This window comes from Gambusia affinis, linkage group LG11 (assembly GCF_019740435.1).
Source record: "Gambusia affinis linkage group LG11, SWU_Gaff_1.0, whole genome shotgun sequence".
In the NCBI taxonomy this organism is placed as follows: Eukaryota; Metazoa; Chordata; class Actinopteri; order Cyprinodontiformes; family Poeciliidae; genus Gambusia; species Gambusia affinis.
The window spans coordinates 1070199-1084768 of NC_057878.1; the positions used below are offsets into that span (position 1 = coordinate 1070199).

The window sequence follows — 14570 nt, forward strand, 5'->3', positions numbered from 1 at the left end:
GCAGTCTGTCAGTGTACGTAGATGGACGGTCATGGCTTCTCTTTGTTGAGAAGAGGTCTGTGAGATTGGCATGTTGAAAAATTTTGTTATAGCCTAAACCTGTTTTAAAATTCTCCCCAGCCCTCTCTCTGAGCTGTCTGCTGTCTTCCTTCATTATCATGATGCTGTCTCTTCTGATTAAAACATGAAATCCAGTTACTAAACTGGTTAGTTGTGAAGGCAGATTGTTTCACTGGGAGTAATTGAAGGAGATAAAATTAAAGAGGCATAAAATCCGAATAATTTTCTGAATTTTATCTGTGAAATTCTTGAAAACCATGTGTTGTTTCTTCCACCTCACAATTGTTTACTACATTATGTTAGCAAAACATAGCAGCAAGTTTATGCTACTACTGTCAAAAATTATGAGAAGTTTTAAGGGATATGAAAACTTTTCCACAGCATCAAACATCATCTGAGCTGTGACAGATGACAGACAGGGAAGCGCCGGTCTGTGGGACACATAGGACAGAATAGTGAGTCTAGTTCTGACACTGTGGTGACACTATTCATCACTTGACTGTCACAGCTTTCCCAGCTGCTTGTCCTTTGCAAGGTTAATGTACTGATGATGTCATCACAGAAAGAGCGTTATCATACATTTTGTGCTTTCAGTCTTCTCTTTATGAGTCAGAATCAACCGACAGCAGATATGCCTCAACTTGACCTCAATTAAGAAATCCATTATACATGTAAATAGCTATAAGCCATACAACCTGATGGGAATAATTGCGAGAGGAGAGGGATTTTCTCTAAAGCAGAGCAAACACTGAATCCAAATAATGAACTGATCTGTTGTGGGAACAGGACACAATCCTTATCACTTTTTATCAGAAAAACTTTCTATTTGCATCCAAATGTACAGAGTTTTAGTCACAGAGAGTCAAAGGGACTCTCTGTTCAGGTTCTATTGAAAAGGTTATTTTCAGGGGATTAGATGTTTGCAGATAGAGGACAAAGAAGGTGGTCTGATTGTTGCCTGGAAACGAGTATTCATTTGCTTTTTAGTGACGTAAAGCAACAGATTTGTGAAATGTCACCATCAACTCTAAAAGCTCAGCCACAACACTCCACAGACACCAAATTCTAAACTTTGCAGCAATTACAACACACTGAACCAAAGAAATGTGATAATACAATGATAAAGGTTAAAATGAAAACAGCTGCAATTTGCTAACAGTTTGGTACATGTTTATTCAGGTTTTTGTGTGTTTTACTGTTGCATAAAAAATGTGAATAAACATCACTAGAAAACAAATAAAATGAGATGTTTATATAACTTCTCATTGTGCAAAAGTGCACAAAACCTTCTATTCCTTACTCTCTGAAATTAAGTCAGGCTTAAATTTTTTTGCTCTAAGATTATGCTAAATGTCAGAACAATGAGTGGGAGAATCCTTTTAAACAATTTGGGAAAGTCCGGATGATGATATTATTGTGTTGTAATCTTCTGATAGATTAGTTCACAACATCTGAGTTAATTTCAGACATACCAGTAAGTGTGTTCTAAGATGTCATCACTGTGCTGTCTTGTGTGAAACAATCAAAGGAAATCAGAAAAGAAATCAGGAATTGGACCACTACTAGTCTGGTTCATCCTTTGGTGCACTCTGCAGATGACTGAAGGAACTATGTTTATTTTTCAAATAATTTTATGGAAATTTCAACAGCACGGGAATATTTAGTCATCATTGTGTTCAGACAGAAGGAGACAGATTCTGTGTTTTCAATTAAGTATTTAATTTAATTAAAAACTATGTGTGTGAGTAAGGTGGAGTATTTCACCAGTTGTGTCAGGAGGAATGGGCTCAAATTCCACTAAACTATTGTGAGAAGCTTGTGGGAAGATATCTAAAACAGTTGAACCAAATCATGCAGTTTTAAAACATATTCTAAAAATGAATTAAATTAAAGTACAACTGCTTTTGACTATGAAAAGAGTAGAAAGAATGTTGGTAATGACAGCTGATCTAAACCAGGAAATGGCTTAAGGAAAGCCAGTTATAAAATAAACTTCAACATGTAGGATGTATGGATAAGAAATCTGGTGAGTGAAAATAGCTGGGAGTATATGACACTGAATCAATGTACGCATGTGCATTACCATAAGGTAGGATGGATTGATGGGTAGCACAGATAGTCAGAACACACCGACTCACCACCGACCCATCCCTTGTAAAGTCCTGGGAGTGTATTGTGGATGCTCAGGTGGTGGTGCTAAATGTAGACTGGGGCCTAAGGGTTAAGAATGACTGGTCTAACAATGAGAAATACATTGTTATATTACATTTAAATGTTTGGTTTCAACTTTGAGAAGGGTGTGTTTACTTCAGGGTGAAAGATTCCTATGTTTCCTACAGAAAAGAAAGTATGGATGGTGTTGTCCCACAACAACTCAGCTCCAGTAAAAGTTCAGAACTCCTCTCCCCAGAAGCCTTACATCATGAAGTTCAGCTACAACGCATCTGCCGACCAACTTCGCGCCATCGTGACTGGAGCAGAGCAGTGCCAACAGGAAGTAGTTTACAACTGCAGGAAGTCACGTCTCTTCAATACAAAGGGTGAGTTAATTACTCACAAAATCAATGTGTTTACCTTTAAATCTTTGCATATTTACAGTATGTGATTATTTTAGAATTATATAAAATAATACAATTATAAAATAATAAATTATTTTAGAATTGTTAAAATATATTTTTTTAAATTACAGAATTATTAACTATATGTGGGAGATATATATGTATCTTCCACACATATCTTAAGACTTAAGTTAAACATAGAGGTCTTGCAATGAGCCAGCAGATGAGATGAGATGATGGGGAGACCCATATGGAGTATGATGGAAAATACACTTTAGCCAATTCAAATATTTAAACATTTCAATTGCCCCAAAACTAGGTAGCTGGCTTTAGCCTACAGTTAAGCTTCATTCAGAAGGTTAACTATTACTGAAGTCAGTTAAGAACAGTGTTTTTTCTTTGCATTTTATGTATCTAACACAAATACATCACTAACACACAGACTAGCTGTGAAGTTGAAACACCAGAACATTTTGCTACACAAACATTCAGCTAAATTAATATGGAAACATAAAAGTTTGGTTGCCATTTCAACTCTTTGCCATGTCTCTAGAGACTTTTCCTCAGCAGTTGTTTCAGCAGACAGGGTGTAATATTTCATGGAGGGAGGCCTGTTACATTATGTAGGAACATCAACATCCAGGGGGTGTGTGTAGGTGCTGAAATTGATTGAGCAAGTTCTGCTTGTGCTTTAGTGGAGCTGGAGAACGCCCATGCAAATTCAGAGGGCAAACAGACTCCTCACAGAAATATATTTACCATGTTGATACAGAAACATGTTGATCCCAGCTACTTCACTCTCTGTCCAAGTACCTCATCATTTTAGAAACAGAACTTACAAAATATTCTAAGTTCTATTATCACTTAGTTTGACAAGACTTGAACTTTATATTGTATGTATAATTAGTTAAAACCAAAAACAGGGGGACAGAGATTTATCTATTGTTACTGCCGCTTTGGTCAATTCATTGTTATTGATTGAATTCAGCAGTTAAAAATGCCAAGTCTCAAATGGGCAAAAAAGAGCCAACAGCAGTGACATCAATTTTGAAGGTCTGTGCTTTCCAACTAATCTAATTGACCTGTAATTACATTAAAATGTATTAATAGCTGCAGAAACTCTGTACCAAACAATATCTAAACAAAATTTTGTCCAGCGTTTGTTAGTGATGTACAATATTATATGTGCTTAGATACATGAAATGCAAAGTTCTTAACTGACTTCAGTAATAGTTCGCCTTCTAAATGAAGGATTAACTGAAGGCTAAAGCCAGCTACCCAGTTTTAGGGCAAAAGAAATTTGCAACTAGAACATGCATTCAATTCATTAAACATAATGCTAATGTCGGACAAAGATAACCCAAGGTGAGTAGAAGAGGAATTTTCCATCCAATTGTATTAAGGGAAAAGTGTGAACAGTTAATTGCCACCTTGAGTTAGGCTTTGGCCTCACTTGCCTCTGTTAAAGTCAATGTAAGAGAGTGGACAAAAATGACTTCTATGCATGAATTCCATGGTCAGAAACCACTGCCAACCAAATACAAGACAAAGACGAAAAACATATTGATGATCCAGAACAGTTTTGGAAAATATTTTGTGAATATTGTTAGAATTATTATGTTTTGATATCTTCCTTATATTAGTAGTTTTATATTACTAGTTGATTTTTATTTTAAGTTTTAGTGTTCTCACCCCAGAGAGAAGGAACTTGTTAGACAGTGTGTAAGAAATAACTAACTTTTTGACCTCAAGCATGTTTTTGCAGGTGCTTCTTTAGGAGAACCTCCTGAGATACTCCTTAGTTGCCTCTAATTGTCTGTGTGTAGAATTTAGTTTCTTTTTTCCCTTCCTTGTTATGAGGGTAGCCCCCTACCCCCTATTTGTTAAGATCACTCTCCCACATTCCATTCACTTCCTTTCCCTGCTAATAAAAAGACAAGTTCTGTGGCAGAATGGCAGAATACAAGGAGATCAGCTTGTAGGAACTGATCCTTTGTGCCTTCTCAATTCTTTCAAGAATTTGGTTGAAAACTAAGTAACATTGTCTGTGGTTGTTTTTATTTATAAGTTGAGAAAATACCTATCAAATATTCTGTGACAAAAGTTGATATTTTTGGAATATATACACCCCGTTACATCTGGTGTAAAACAACTGCCTGTTAGTTTGTAAAATTAATACTTGATGGTTGTTTTTTGCCTGGCCGCTCTTCTGTTTAGGGGGACAATTACTTTTTCTCATGGTGTTGATAGGTTTGGATAGCTTTCTTGTCCATGTGAATAAAATTGTAATTTAAAAACTGTATTTTATACAGTACTGTACTTTCTACAGTACAGTATTGTACTTTAGACAAAAGCTTAGGTTAGTTTTGTCTGACATTAAATTGTGTTTAATAATCAAAAGTAAAAGAAGAATACATCTGTAAGGGAATTTGCTTTGTCATGGCACTGGAGCATCTAAAAGTTGCAGGATAGCAGCTCTCAAGGACTGGTTTTAACTACTGCCTCCTGACCCCCTTCACATACGCACATGTGCACGCACACCCACATGCACATGCACAAGCCTGCACACAAACGCCAGTGATGGTAGAGCTTTATGGAGTAGCTGTTTTGGGTGCTGTTTATGGCCCTGCTATCCTATCTGTGGTTGTAAACTCAGAGCAGTTGAATTATAAGGCCCTTCATGTTTTCCTTGCAACTTTCAGTTACTTAAGGAGATTATTTACAAAAAATACTTACCTTATGAATATGTCTCAAAGAAAACGATCCTGCCATGGTTTAACCTAAACCAGAGAAGGAGCTTAACTAAAAGGCAAAGAAACAATGTAACAGATCAAGACCAACCAAAGACCCATTGTAAGTCTCTTCTGCATTTAGATCATTTTATGCTGATATACAACATAAAGAAAAAAGCTGCATTTTCATCTGCTAATAATATGACAAGCGATGCATTTCTTTTTCTGCTTTCACATTAGTGACTCTCATTTCTTACTTTGCAATGGTGAACCCAAGAATTTCATTCAGAGACAGAGGAGTGCCACATTTAGAGCCAAAGTCAGTATCGACATCACTTTGGAGTGAAAACTATGCCTTTTTTTCCAGCTATTGTTCATTTTGAGTTTTCAGACAGTCTGTAGTTCACCACTGCTGGGAGTTGTTGTCTTTTCAGAGGCCCTCCCACACGCTTGTTCTCTCCTCTCGTTACATTTCAATAATATATTGAGAGGCTAGCTGCAGTCTTTTTGTACTCATTCATCTGGAACAGCGCCGGCACCTTTGCTCCCAAACATCTAAACATTTTCTCTTAAATCATAAAACATTCATGAAGTCCCAGTTTATGCCGTCCCTGTGTGCCATTCGTATGCAAATAAACAAGTTCATTATCGCATCGAACATCAAAGAGAGATTTGAAACAGCCTATTTTACAGCTGCATGAACACTTTCAGACATAGCCTCAATTTTTAATGCTTCTCTTTGGTGGTGGAATATCCACTGTGGATAAAGTCAAGCGAACCTTTGTTCCTAACTTTTCTGAATGTCTGGATACAAGCAATCACCCTTTTGATGAGAAGCAGAATCTGCAATATGTTCTAATAATTTCTTGACAAAATGGCACCTTTCATGCAAATTCAAAGGAAAATGACAACAACAGCAGCTGTTCAAAAAAACCCTGTGGGATTGCAGATGTAGGCGTGTGCCAAGAACATCTGAAGTTCACCTCTGGTTGTGGAGTTTAGCGGTAGAGCATGTCTTTCCTGATTTCAGTCTTCTCTTAAACCTTCAGTGAAGTCATTCACATTCAAATCATTTATTTTAAGCTTATTGCTCTTTGTCCTTATGCAGGAGCTACAATAAGCTGTGTTTGCTTAGAAGTAACTGGCTTTCAACATGACAACATGAAAAAAGCCCACTTCCAACAGGGATAATTGCTTCTTGTCTTGGTGTCCTCTTCCTCTGATGCTTGTTGTTTTCACACGTTTCCAGGAATAGTTTTCTTATGGTGATACATTCCCTGATCACAGCTAGCGGCATAGCTTGGCAACTGGCACACTCTAAAAATGAATTAATTAAAAAATATATAAATTAATTTTTTAAAATACAGTAATTAATAATAATAAATTCATCAGTGAATTTGGGGGTATGAGGGAGTTTTCATTTGATTGCAAGGTCATCATTTAGTCTGCAAGAAGGGACACAACAGACTGCTTAGTGAACTGGAAGCAAAATGTGGAAGGTATTCTGTATTTCTGATGTTGAGTGTATCATCACTTCTGCTGGCCTCAGCTGAAAGGCAACTACATGAAGTACAGGGTTAAAGTCCCCCTACCCAGGGCCAGCCCAAACCTTCACGGGGCCCTAAGCAAAATTTGCCTTTGAGGCCTTCTATTTCAGCTAATAATGTGGATTGCTGCAATCAACAGTCAAACGATTAGATCAGTTGCAGGCCTGGTATGAACTCATTGCATCTCTGACAGTGTTGTTTACATTCTATTCTATATGCAGGTATCATCTATTGGTAGGGAAAGTAACAAAATACTATTATGCTCTGGACTTAAGATGTAATGCATATTCTTGACATACTTTGATTAAATTAATTTATCTATTTCAATAGCTTTACAATTACATTTATTCTAGGTTAGTCTTTCTTACCTGAGAATGTGAACCAGCACTGGGCTGATTCTGTGCCTTCAAATAATTTTAACAAGAGAAGTTTCAAATAACTTCTAAAGTAGAAGTTATGTAGCTTATAAGTTATGTCTTTGTTTTAGCCACATAAAGGATTATGCTCAGCAGCAAACAGCATACTGCCAGCTACAGTTTAGAGTAGTTCATTCATTTATTAATGCAACAGGCATGTGGCCTAATGTAAAAACATTTTTGCTACATAATGCCAAACATTGAGAAGTTTCAATTATTATCAAACGTTATCACACACCCTGTCTTGAAGCCAAAAAAACTCTCAGAAATATTTAAGGCTAACCACAAGAATCTACTTGTTTAAAGTTAAAACTCAATTTCACACAAAGACCCAAGCATACGTGTTTGGCTGTTGAACTGGACCGTTCAAGTTCACTATCGACCTACTTTTTTATTCAGCAACTCTACAAATCTTTTTGATAAACCTTAAAACAGCAAGAGACATGGAGACATACCTTTATCTTGGACTTTTTCTATACTTCCATCTTCTTTTCATTACTTTTTTGCTTTTTGTTTTAACCTGCTTCATGTTGTCACAAAGGTTTTATTTAAGAGATTTATTGAATTTACATGTCTGTCAAAAAACAGCCAGGGTAGAATTTGTGAAGCTGAAGTCAGTCTGTGATTTCTCTTGGAAGCAGATATCCAGAATTGTGTAATTCAGTGTAGTTATGATCTCTCCTAAAGGTTTTGAATAAATAATTTTAGCACATCATCTTAATAATTAGTTACAATTAAAATAATTTGGTTAAGTAAGTTCATTTGAAAAATTTGGTGAAATTGAATATTTTAAAATATCTCTTGACCTAAAAACTTAAAGAATCTTAAAATAAATCTTAAGATTCTTATTTTTTTTTTATTTTTTTATTTTTTTTTTACTAATTGAATTGACTGGATTGTGAAAATTTGTTTAGTTGGTGTGTTGTCCATTGTCTGGGGTGAATGAAGTAAGCGTGTTTAGAAAGCTGCTTGTAGTCACAGCATCTCTGCAGAAAATGGGGTCACGCAGCAGGAGGGTGACGTTAGTCTCACCATCCAGCAGTTCCTTTAGTACATATTTCTGAAATAAACTATTTCTTCTGCTGGTCTCTGAACATGCCTATGTTTGAGTGTATTGCCATTTTCAAGCAGCTAAGATTCTGGTCCAGGTAAAATGAAGAAGAAGGCAATGTTTGTTTGTCATTGGCTTTCCAGAATAAGAGCCTCTCTTGTGCTGTGTATTCTCACCTCGTTGGTGCTGTGGTTGTGCTGAATGTTGATGCTGCCTGTGAGGCATCATGCATCAGTGAAACAGGAAGAAGCATTTGCCTTCTTGATGAGAATAAGCTGTGTCAATATGAGCCAATTTGAGCAAGAGGTCGACCTGCCCTACAGGAACTATTGATTGTTGCCTTTTCTTATTTGCAGATCTGTCCGAGGTTTGAATTTTGTTTGGAATCAAACAGAAGAACATGTGTTTGCAAAGGCAGGGGTTGGGGGCTGGGGGCTTTGTGATGCAAATGCTGCTGATTAACCAGAGTTACTGCGGTAGCTCTAGATTTGAGTCTCTACTTTGCTTCTGATATAGACCTCAAAAAGCAACTCAGAGATAGAAAAATATTTGGAGCCTCTGACTCTTCCATGACGTGTGCACCCATACAAAAGCTTTGCCTAATGGAGCTGTAATATCTGCAGGAGGTGGGCACTGCAGCGGGTGACACCTGGTTATGTATTGTGACATGCAGCTTAATGGGCCTCTCGCTGCTGGCTGGCCTCTTTGCAATACAGGGTCACATTGTGTGAGGGATGATTGAAGCTGGACCCCCTAACACACAAGTAAGCGTGATACGTTATGATTTAATAGCACAGGTGAAGCTTTACTGTCAATTGGCTGGGAGTTGAGGGAAATGGCTCATTTGGTTAATAGATAAAATTATGGAAAGGTAGTTCAGTTTCACATATCTGCTGAGAAATGTTTGTGTTTTTATGTCGATTCATGCTGTGTGTGTGGTAACACTGTTGTATAGATAAAATAAAAAATTGTATTTAAGATCTTTTTGTCCCTAAATGAAATGCGACATGTCCAGGATGTAGATTCAGGATGCCTGTAGCTCAAAGAATAGACTTTAAAATACTGTTGTTAGTTTATAAATCACTGAATGGTTTAGCACCACAACACATTAAAGATCTGCTGCTGTTGTATCAACCTTCCAGACTTCTCAGGTCTTCTGGTTCTGGCTCTGCTCTGCGTCCCCAGAACCAGAACCAAATGAGGAGAAGCGGCATTTAGCGTCTATGCACCAAAAATCTGGAACAAACTTCCAGAAAACTGTAAAACAGCTGAAACACTGGCTTCCTTTAAATCTCAACTAAAAACCCACCTGTTTAGAGTTGTATTCGAAACGTAATCAACTGCAAATTTATTGACTGAATTTGACTTGATATTGTTTTTATTGTTGATTCTATGTTGCATTGTATTTTTTGTGTTTGATTTGATGTAAAGCACTTTGAAATGCCTTGCTGCTGAAATGTGCTATACAAATAAAGTTTGATTTGATTTGATTTACGAGATCACTGATGGAGACACTCATAAAACTAACAGATTATACTTAAGAAATCTTATATGTTTCTTATGGTAAACTAACATGTATCATAACGTTTGAGTCAAAACGTACATGTGGTTTGTGTTAGGCTGGATTTAAAAGTAACATCTCTATGTAGAAATTAGTTAAATTTTAACAATTATAGTAGAAGGCAGGGCTGAAGAAATTTTTGAAACTCATAAAAACATAAAAAATAAAGATTGTTCCAGTTTTATTAATTGTTTTAGAATTTATAAAAACACATCTATACAATCTATCAGACTTGATATGTTCTACTATCTAGTGGAACTTTTCTTTTCTAATGACATTTACAAAACTGCCACAAATAGTTTTGATATAAATTCACTTCAGTTGAGTTAATTTATTTAGTACCAATTCCCTATCAGTATTTTCTCCAGGCACTTTACAGAAAAGAGAATTTAATCCAATCATACATACATATTCACAATCAATGCTGACCATGCATATGGCAACCGTGGAGAGGAGAACTTTCCCTAAGAGGAAGAAACTTCCACAAGAACTGAACTGATTCAAGACAGAACACACACACACACATAAAAAAAAATAAAAATAAAAAAAAAACAGATTCACTGATCACAAGGTACTTTTGATGTCAGCGGGGGGAAAAAAGCATTAATAGCAGTTGTGGCTCGATGGGAGGGGGGAGGGGGTTAATCTAAGAGAGAAAAACTTAAGCATACAATTTGTAGAAAGACAAAGAGTACATATAGTAGGAATAACTCCTTCAATAGTTGTCTCTAGGAGAGACACCTGGTTCAAGTGTGTCGTCAAACTGAAGTAAACAGGAAGCTGTTGGCTGTAATAGCTCAGACTATGCCCACTATAGGAGAGTGTCACATTTAAGTAGAACACCAGGCCAAAAGGATTCTCTGTGGAAAGAAACAACAGGGAGAGCAAAGTTGATGTGAGCCATAATTGCAGATGATGCATAATTTAAGAGTAGAAGGAGAAAGTAGCAGGATGAGCATAAGTTTGTCCCCCAGCAGCATAAGCCTATGGCAGCATAACTACTGGAATAGCACAGAATAACCAGAACCGGTCTAACTAGCAGCTTTATTAAAATGGAAAGTTTTACCTCTTGTAAGATCTTAACATTCTGTTTACTGCCCTTGTCCTGTTGGTCAAAAATGACCCATCCCATAAAAGCCTCCAAAAAAGCAACATATTTGAATTTGAAATCCAAAATCTATTTTGCACTATGAAACAATCTGTTATTTATCAAAAGTGGGTGAATAATTATGCAGTTACTTGATTATGTTACATATTTTCTTTTAATTGTCATTTAATAGAAATCAGGTTTCACTCTGACATTAACTTTTTGGCAGTTTTTTGGTCAAAAAAGCCTAATTTTTTTACTCAAGATTAATTTGTAAAATTAATAAAAGGGTAAATCATCCAAGGGCGTGAATACCTTTTTTAGGTACTGTGTGTATTTCAATTAAATAATGTTGATTTTTAATTGAAACAACATGAAGCTGCCTCTTTTTGCAGATATATTAGCAAAGATGTATTGAGGTTAAAAAACAAAGACAGTTACATCATTTTAAAAGCCAAAGAAGAGGTTTTAGGATCATTGATGTTTTTAGTTAATGTTAAAAGTGGATAAATGTTGTGACCTATGTCACCAAATATGGAAGTTTTTTTATTATTTTGTTATTATTCCTCCAGAATGTTTGTTGTTCTCCTACTCAACTAGCATCTTGGACATTGATTCTGGTTCCTCTCTGGTGCTCATCTGCTTTAAAGTCAGAATTCTGAATTATAAGAAATGTCAGAATTATAAAATAAATAGTCAAAATTCTGAAATTAAAATGAGAATTCTTTTTTTTTTCTTCTGTGACCCTAGTCCTCTTTCATAGATTATTGCATGATAGTCATAGCATTAATTGCAGCAAAAGAAAGTATTAATGGTTTTCAGAACCAAACCAATATTGAACACTTTAATTAATCACACTATTTCCTTGGAAATGTGTGATATTTTTTGTGATAACCTCAAACATTCCTTTGGCTGTGTTTGTGCTGCAGATGGAAGCCCGCTGTCCTGGTGGCTGGATCGCCAGGGAGACAAAAGGAGTTACTGGGGGGGCTTCCTGCCTGGAGTGCAGCAGTGCTCCTGCAGCCTGGAGGAGAACTGCATGGACATGAATTACTTCTGCAACTGTGACGCTGACACAGACTCATGGTATGCACACTACATTTAATATTTGCAGAATAAAATCTCCTGTTGGTCTTTTCTAATAGATTTCCAATTAAATCTATTATTTTATTCTCTCATGTCAGACACAAAAAATATTTCCTAAATGCAGGTCTCACCCTCTCAGAAAGGAAACATGTGGTGACTTTCTTTTTTACAATCCATGGCTCCAGTCTTGTTTCTCTTGCAAATTATCCTAACTGAATAAAACAGTATGGCTGTGTGTAAATGGCCACTATGATCAAAGCTGGGAGAATTCACTAAGTGACAGGGAAAAAGCTGCAGTGTCTCTTTGTCATGTTTAACACAGTAACACTAGACTATTCTTTATGAAGGAACAGAACTGTGTCTCCCAGTGGCTTCTGGCTGCAGCACTGTTATGTTCATACAATTCTGATAACTGGGATTTATGTAAATAAATTGGAGCAGAGAAAGGAGGCTCTGTGAACAGCATCTTTCACTGATATGGTTCATTATCTATTTATCAGATTCTCAATGAATTTATTTATTAACTTCCATAATTACTAATATATAATTCTCATTCTAAACATGATAATCAACTCATATTTTATGTCATGGTCCATTATATTTAACACAGGAATTTGACAACAGCCTCTCTAAAACAACATCTTTGGTTTGAGTTTTCTTCTTGTTTAATTACTTTATGTTTTTTTTTTTTGTTTTGTTTTGTTTTTTAAGCTGACCGGTAAATTATCACAGTTTTTTGTTTGGAAATGTGTTTGTTTGGCTGTTTCTTTAGATCTACACATTTCCCTTAACATCATGACATTTTCAAACAGCTCAGAAAAAGTCTCTAAAAAGCAAAGAATGTCTTCCTTTCCTGTTCAGTGGTATCCCAGTTTGTTGACATTACCCTGAACCATATTTCAAATAAAGTATCATGATAGCTATTTGGCTGATCTAAAACTATGCCAGCCCTAGCACAATAGACTGGGACAAGATAAAAACAGAGTCGCAGACAGAACAAACTGAGCAGCTGCTACAGTGAAAACCAGTCTGGTGTTGCAGCATTGAAGGTTCACCATGCTGGCTCAGGAAAAGTTTGCTGTTAATGAATGGACGCAAACAGCTGGGCTACATTACACACATCCTCCCTTACATATTGGTTTATATGATCATCTCTGCTTGACTGTATTATATTGGAACTGCCTATGTGTACGATTGGAATATGTTTACAGATGTGCTAATAGTCATATTCTGGCAGAATTGTTTTCATTATTCTGATGCAAAACCTTTTCCTTTGCTCGTGGTTAGTTGTTGTGGGGAGTCATTTCTAATAAAATAATACTGTTTATAATCAAATAACAAGAATGAAACCTGATCAAACCAAGATGATCCTCGTCTAAAGTGTACACACCGTAAAGTTTAACATTCAGTAATGCCCACTCTAACTTCCATCCTAAAGTGTTGTGAGGTAGTTGTTGGAGAGTTTATTTTTGGGGATGGGAAAACTCTTCTTGGCAAAAAACGTCCTGTTCCTTATGGTCTCTCATGACCTGCAGGTCTGACAGGACAGTGAGAGGGTGGGAACCTTCACCCTCCCTGCTGTATCCAAGGTCAGGTTGGCTTGGTCTTCTGTTTTGTGACCAATTTCTAGCTGGACAGTCCAAGAAAATCCATGATAAGACAAGATCATTTATGTGTCTCCCTTGGGAGAAATGTGTCTTAGAAGAAGGGACATAGCTGCAGTACAACAAGACAAAACAGTACTTCAAAGTCAATAAATACAATAACAAGCACAAATGATTAAATAGACATATATTGACTTTACCTGAGAGAAGGTGGCATCCCCACCTTCTTCTAATCAGACAAAATTGGTATCACGTTTGTGCTGCTTTGTGCAGCTAATTTTTTTGTTTGTGCTGCTTTGGCTTTGAAGACATTAATGAAAGGTAAAAGGTCTAAAGGACTACAGTAATCAACTAGTTGACCTCTGACCTCTATCATCAGAGGTCAAGCAGAATCAGAGCAGTAGAGCACTTATTGGCTAGTTTAGTATTTACTATTGCTTACATGAAACCGCAGCATGAGAGAGTTGTGTGCTCATTTTCATGACCACCCTGCTTTGTGTTTGTTCTACTGAAAAGTGAACAAACTATCACTGCTTTCCATGTTTTCTGTCAAAGTTTAAGCAGTGAAACAAACAAAAAACAAGAGTCAGGAGCTATTTCAATAAAGTATTTTATTCGAGTAGTTTCTACTTTAAAAAAATGGCTTTGGTTGTTGATTAATAACATTTTACAGTGTATTTGCAAATTTCATTTAGTACATTAAAAAAGTCTAATAATTCATACAAAGTTCAGTTTTGCTTAATCTACTTGACAAAATTAAATTAATTTTACTTGAATTTTCTTTTTCATGTAATGAAATAAGTACCTTAAACAAAGAACAGTCTTGCTTGATAAACATGAATAAATTATGCAAATAGTTGCCTTAATT

The 14570-nt window shown here is 36.2% G+C and overlaps 1 protein-coding gene across 1 annotated transcript in view; it reads left to right on the forward strand.

Annotated features, from left to right (window-relative positions):
- LOC122840202 (contactin-associated protein-like 5) overlaps positions 1 to 14570 on the forward strand; it is a 177804-nt gene that overhangs the window by 116626 nt on the left and 46608 nt on the right. Inside the window, exons 13-14 of the mRNA XM_044132441.1 lie at positions 2400 to 2600; positions 11942 to 12098. Coding sequence (XP_043988376.1) covers positions 2400 to 2600; positions 11942 to 12098 — 358 coding nt within the window. The remainder of the gene's footprint in view (positions 1 to 2399; positions 2601 to 11941; positions 12099 to 14570) is intronic.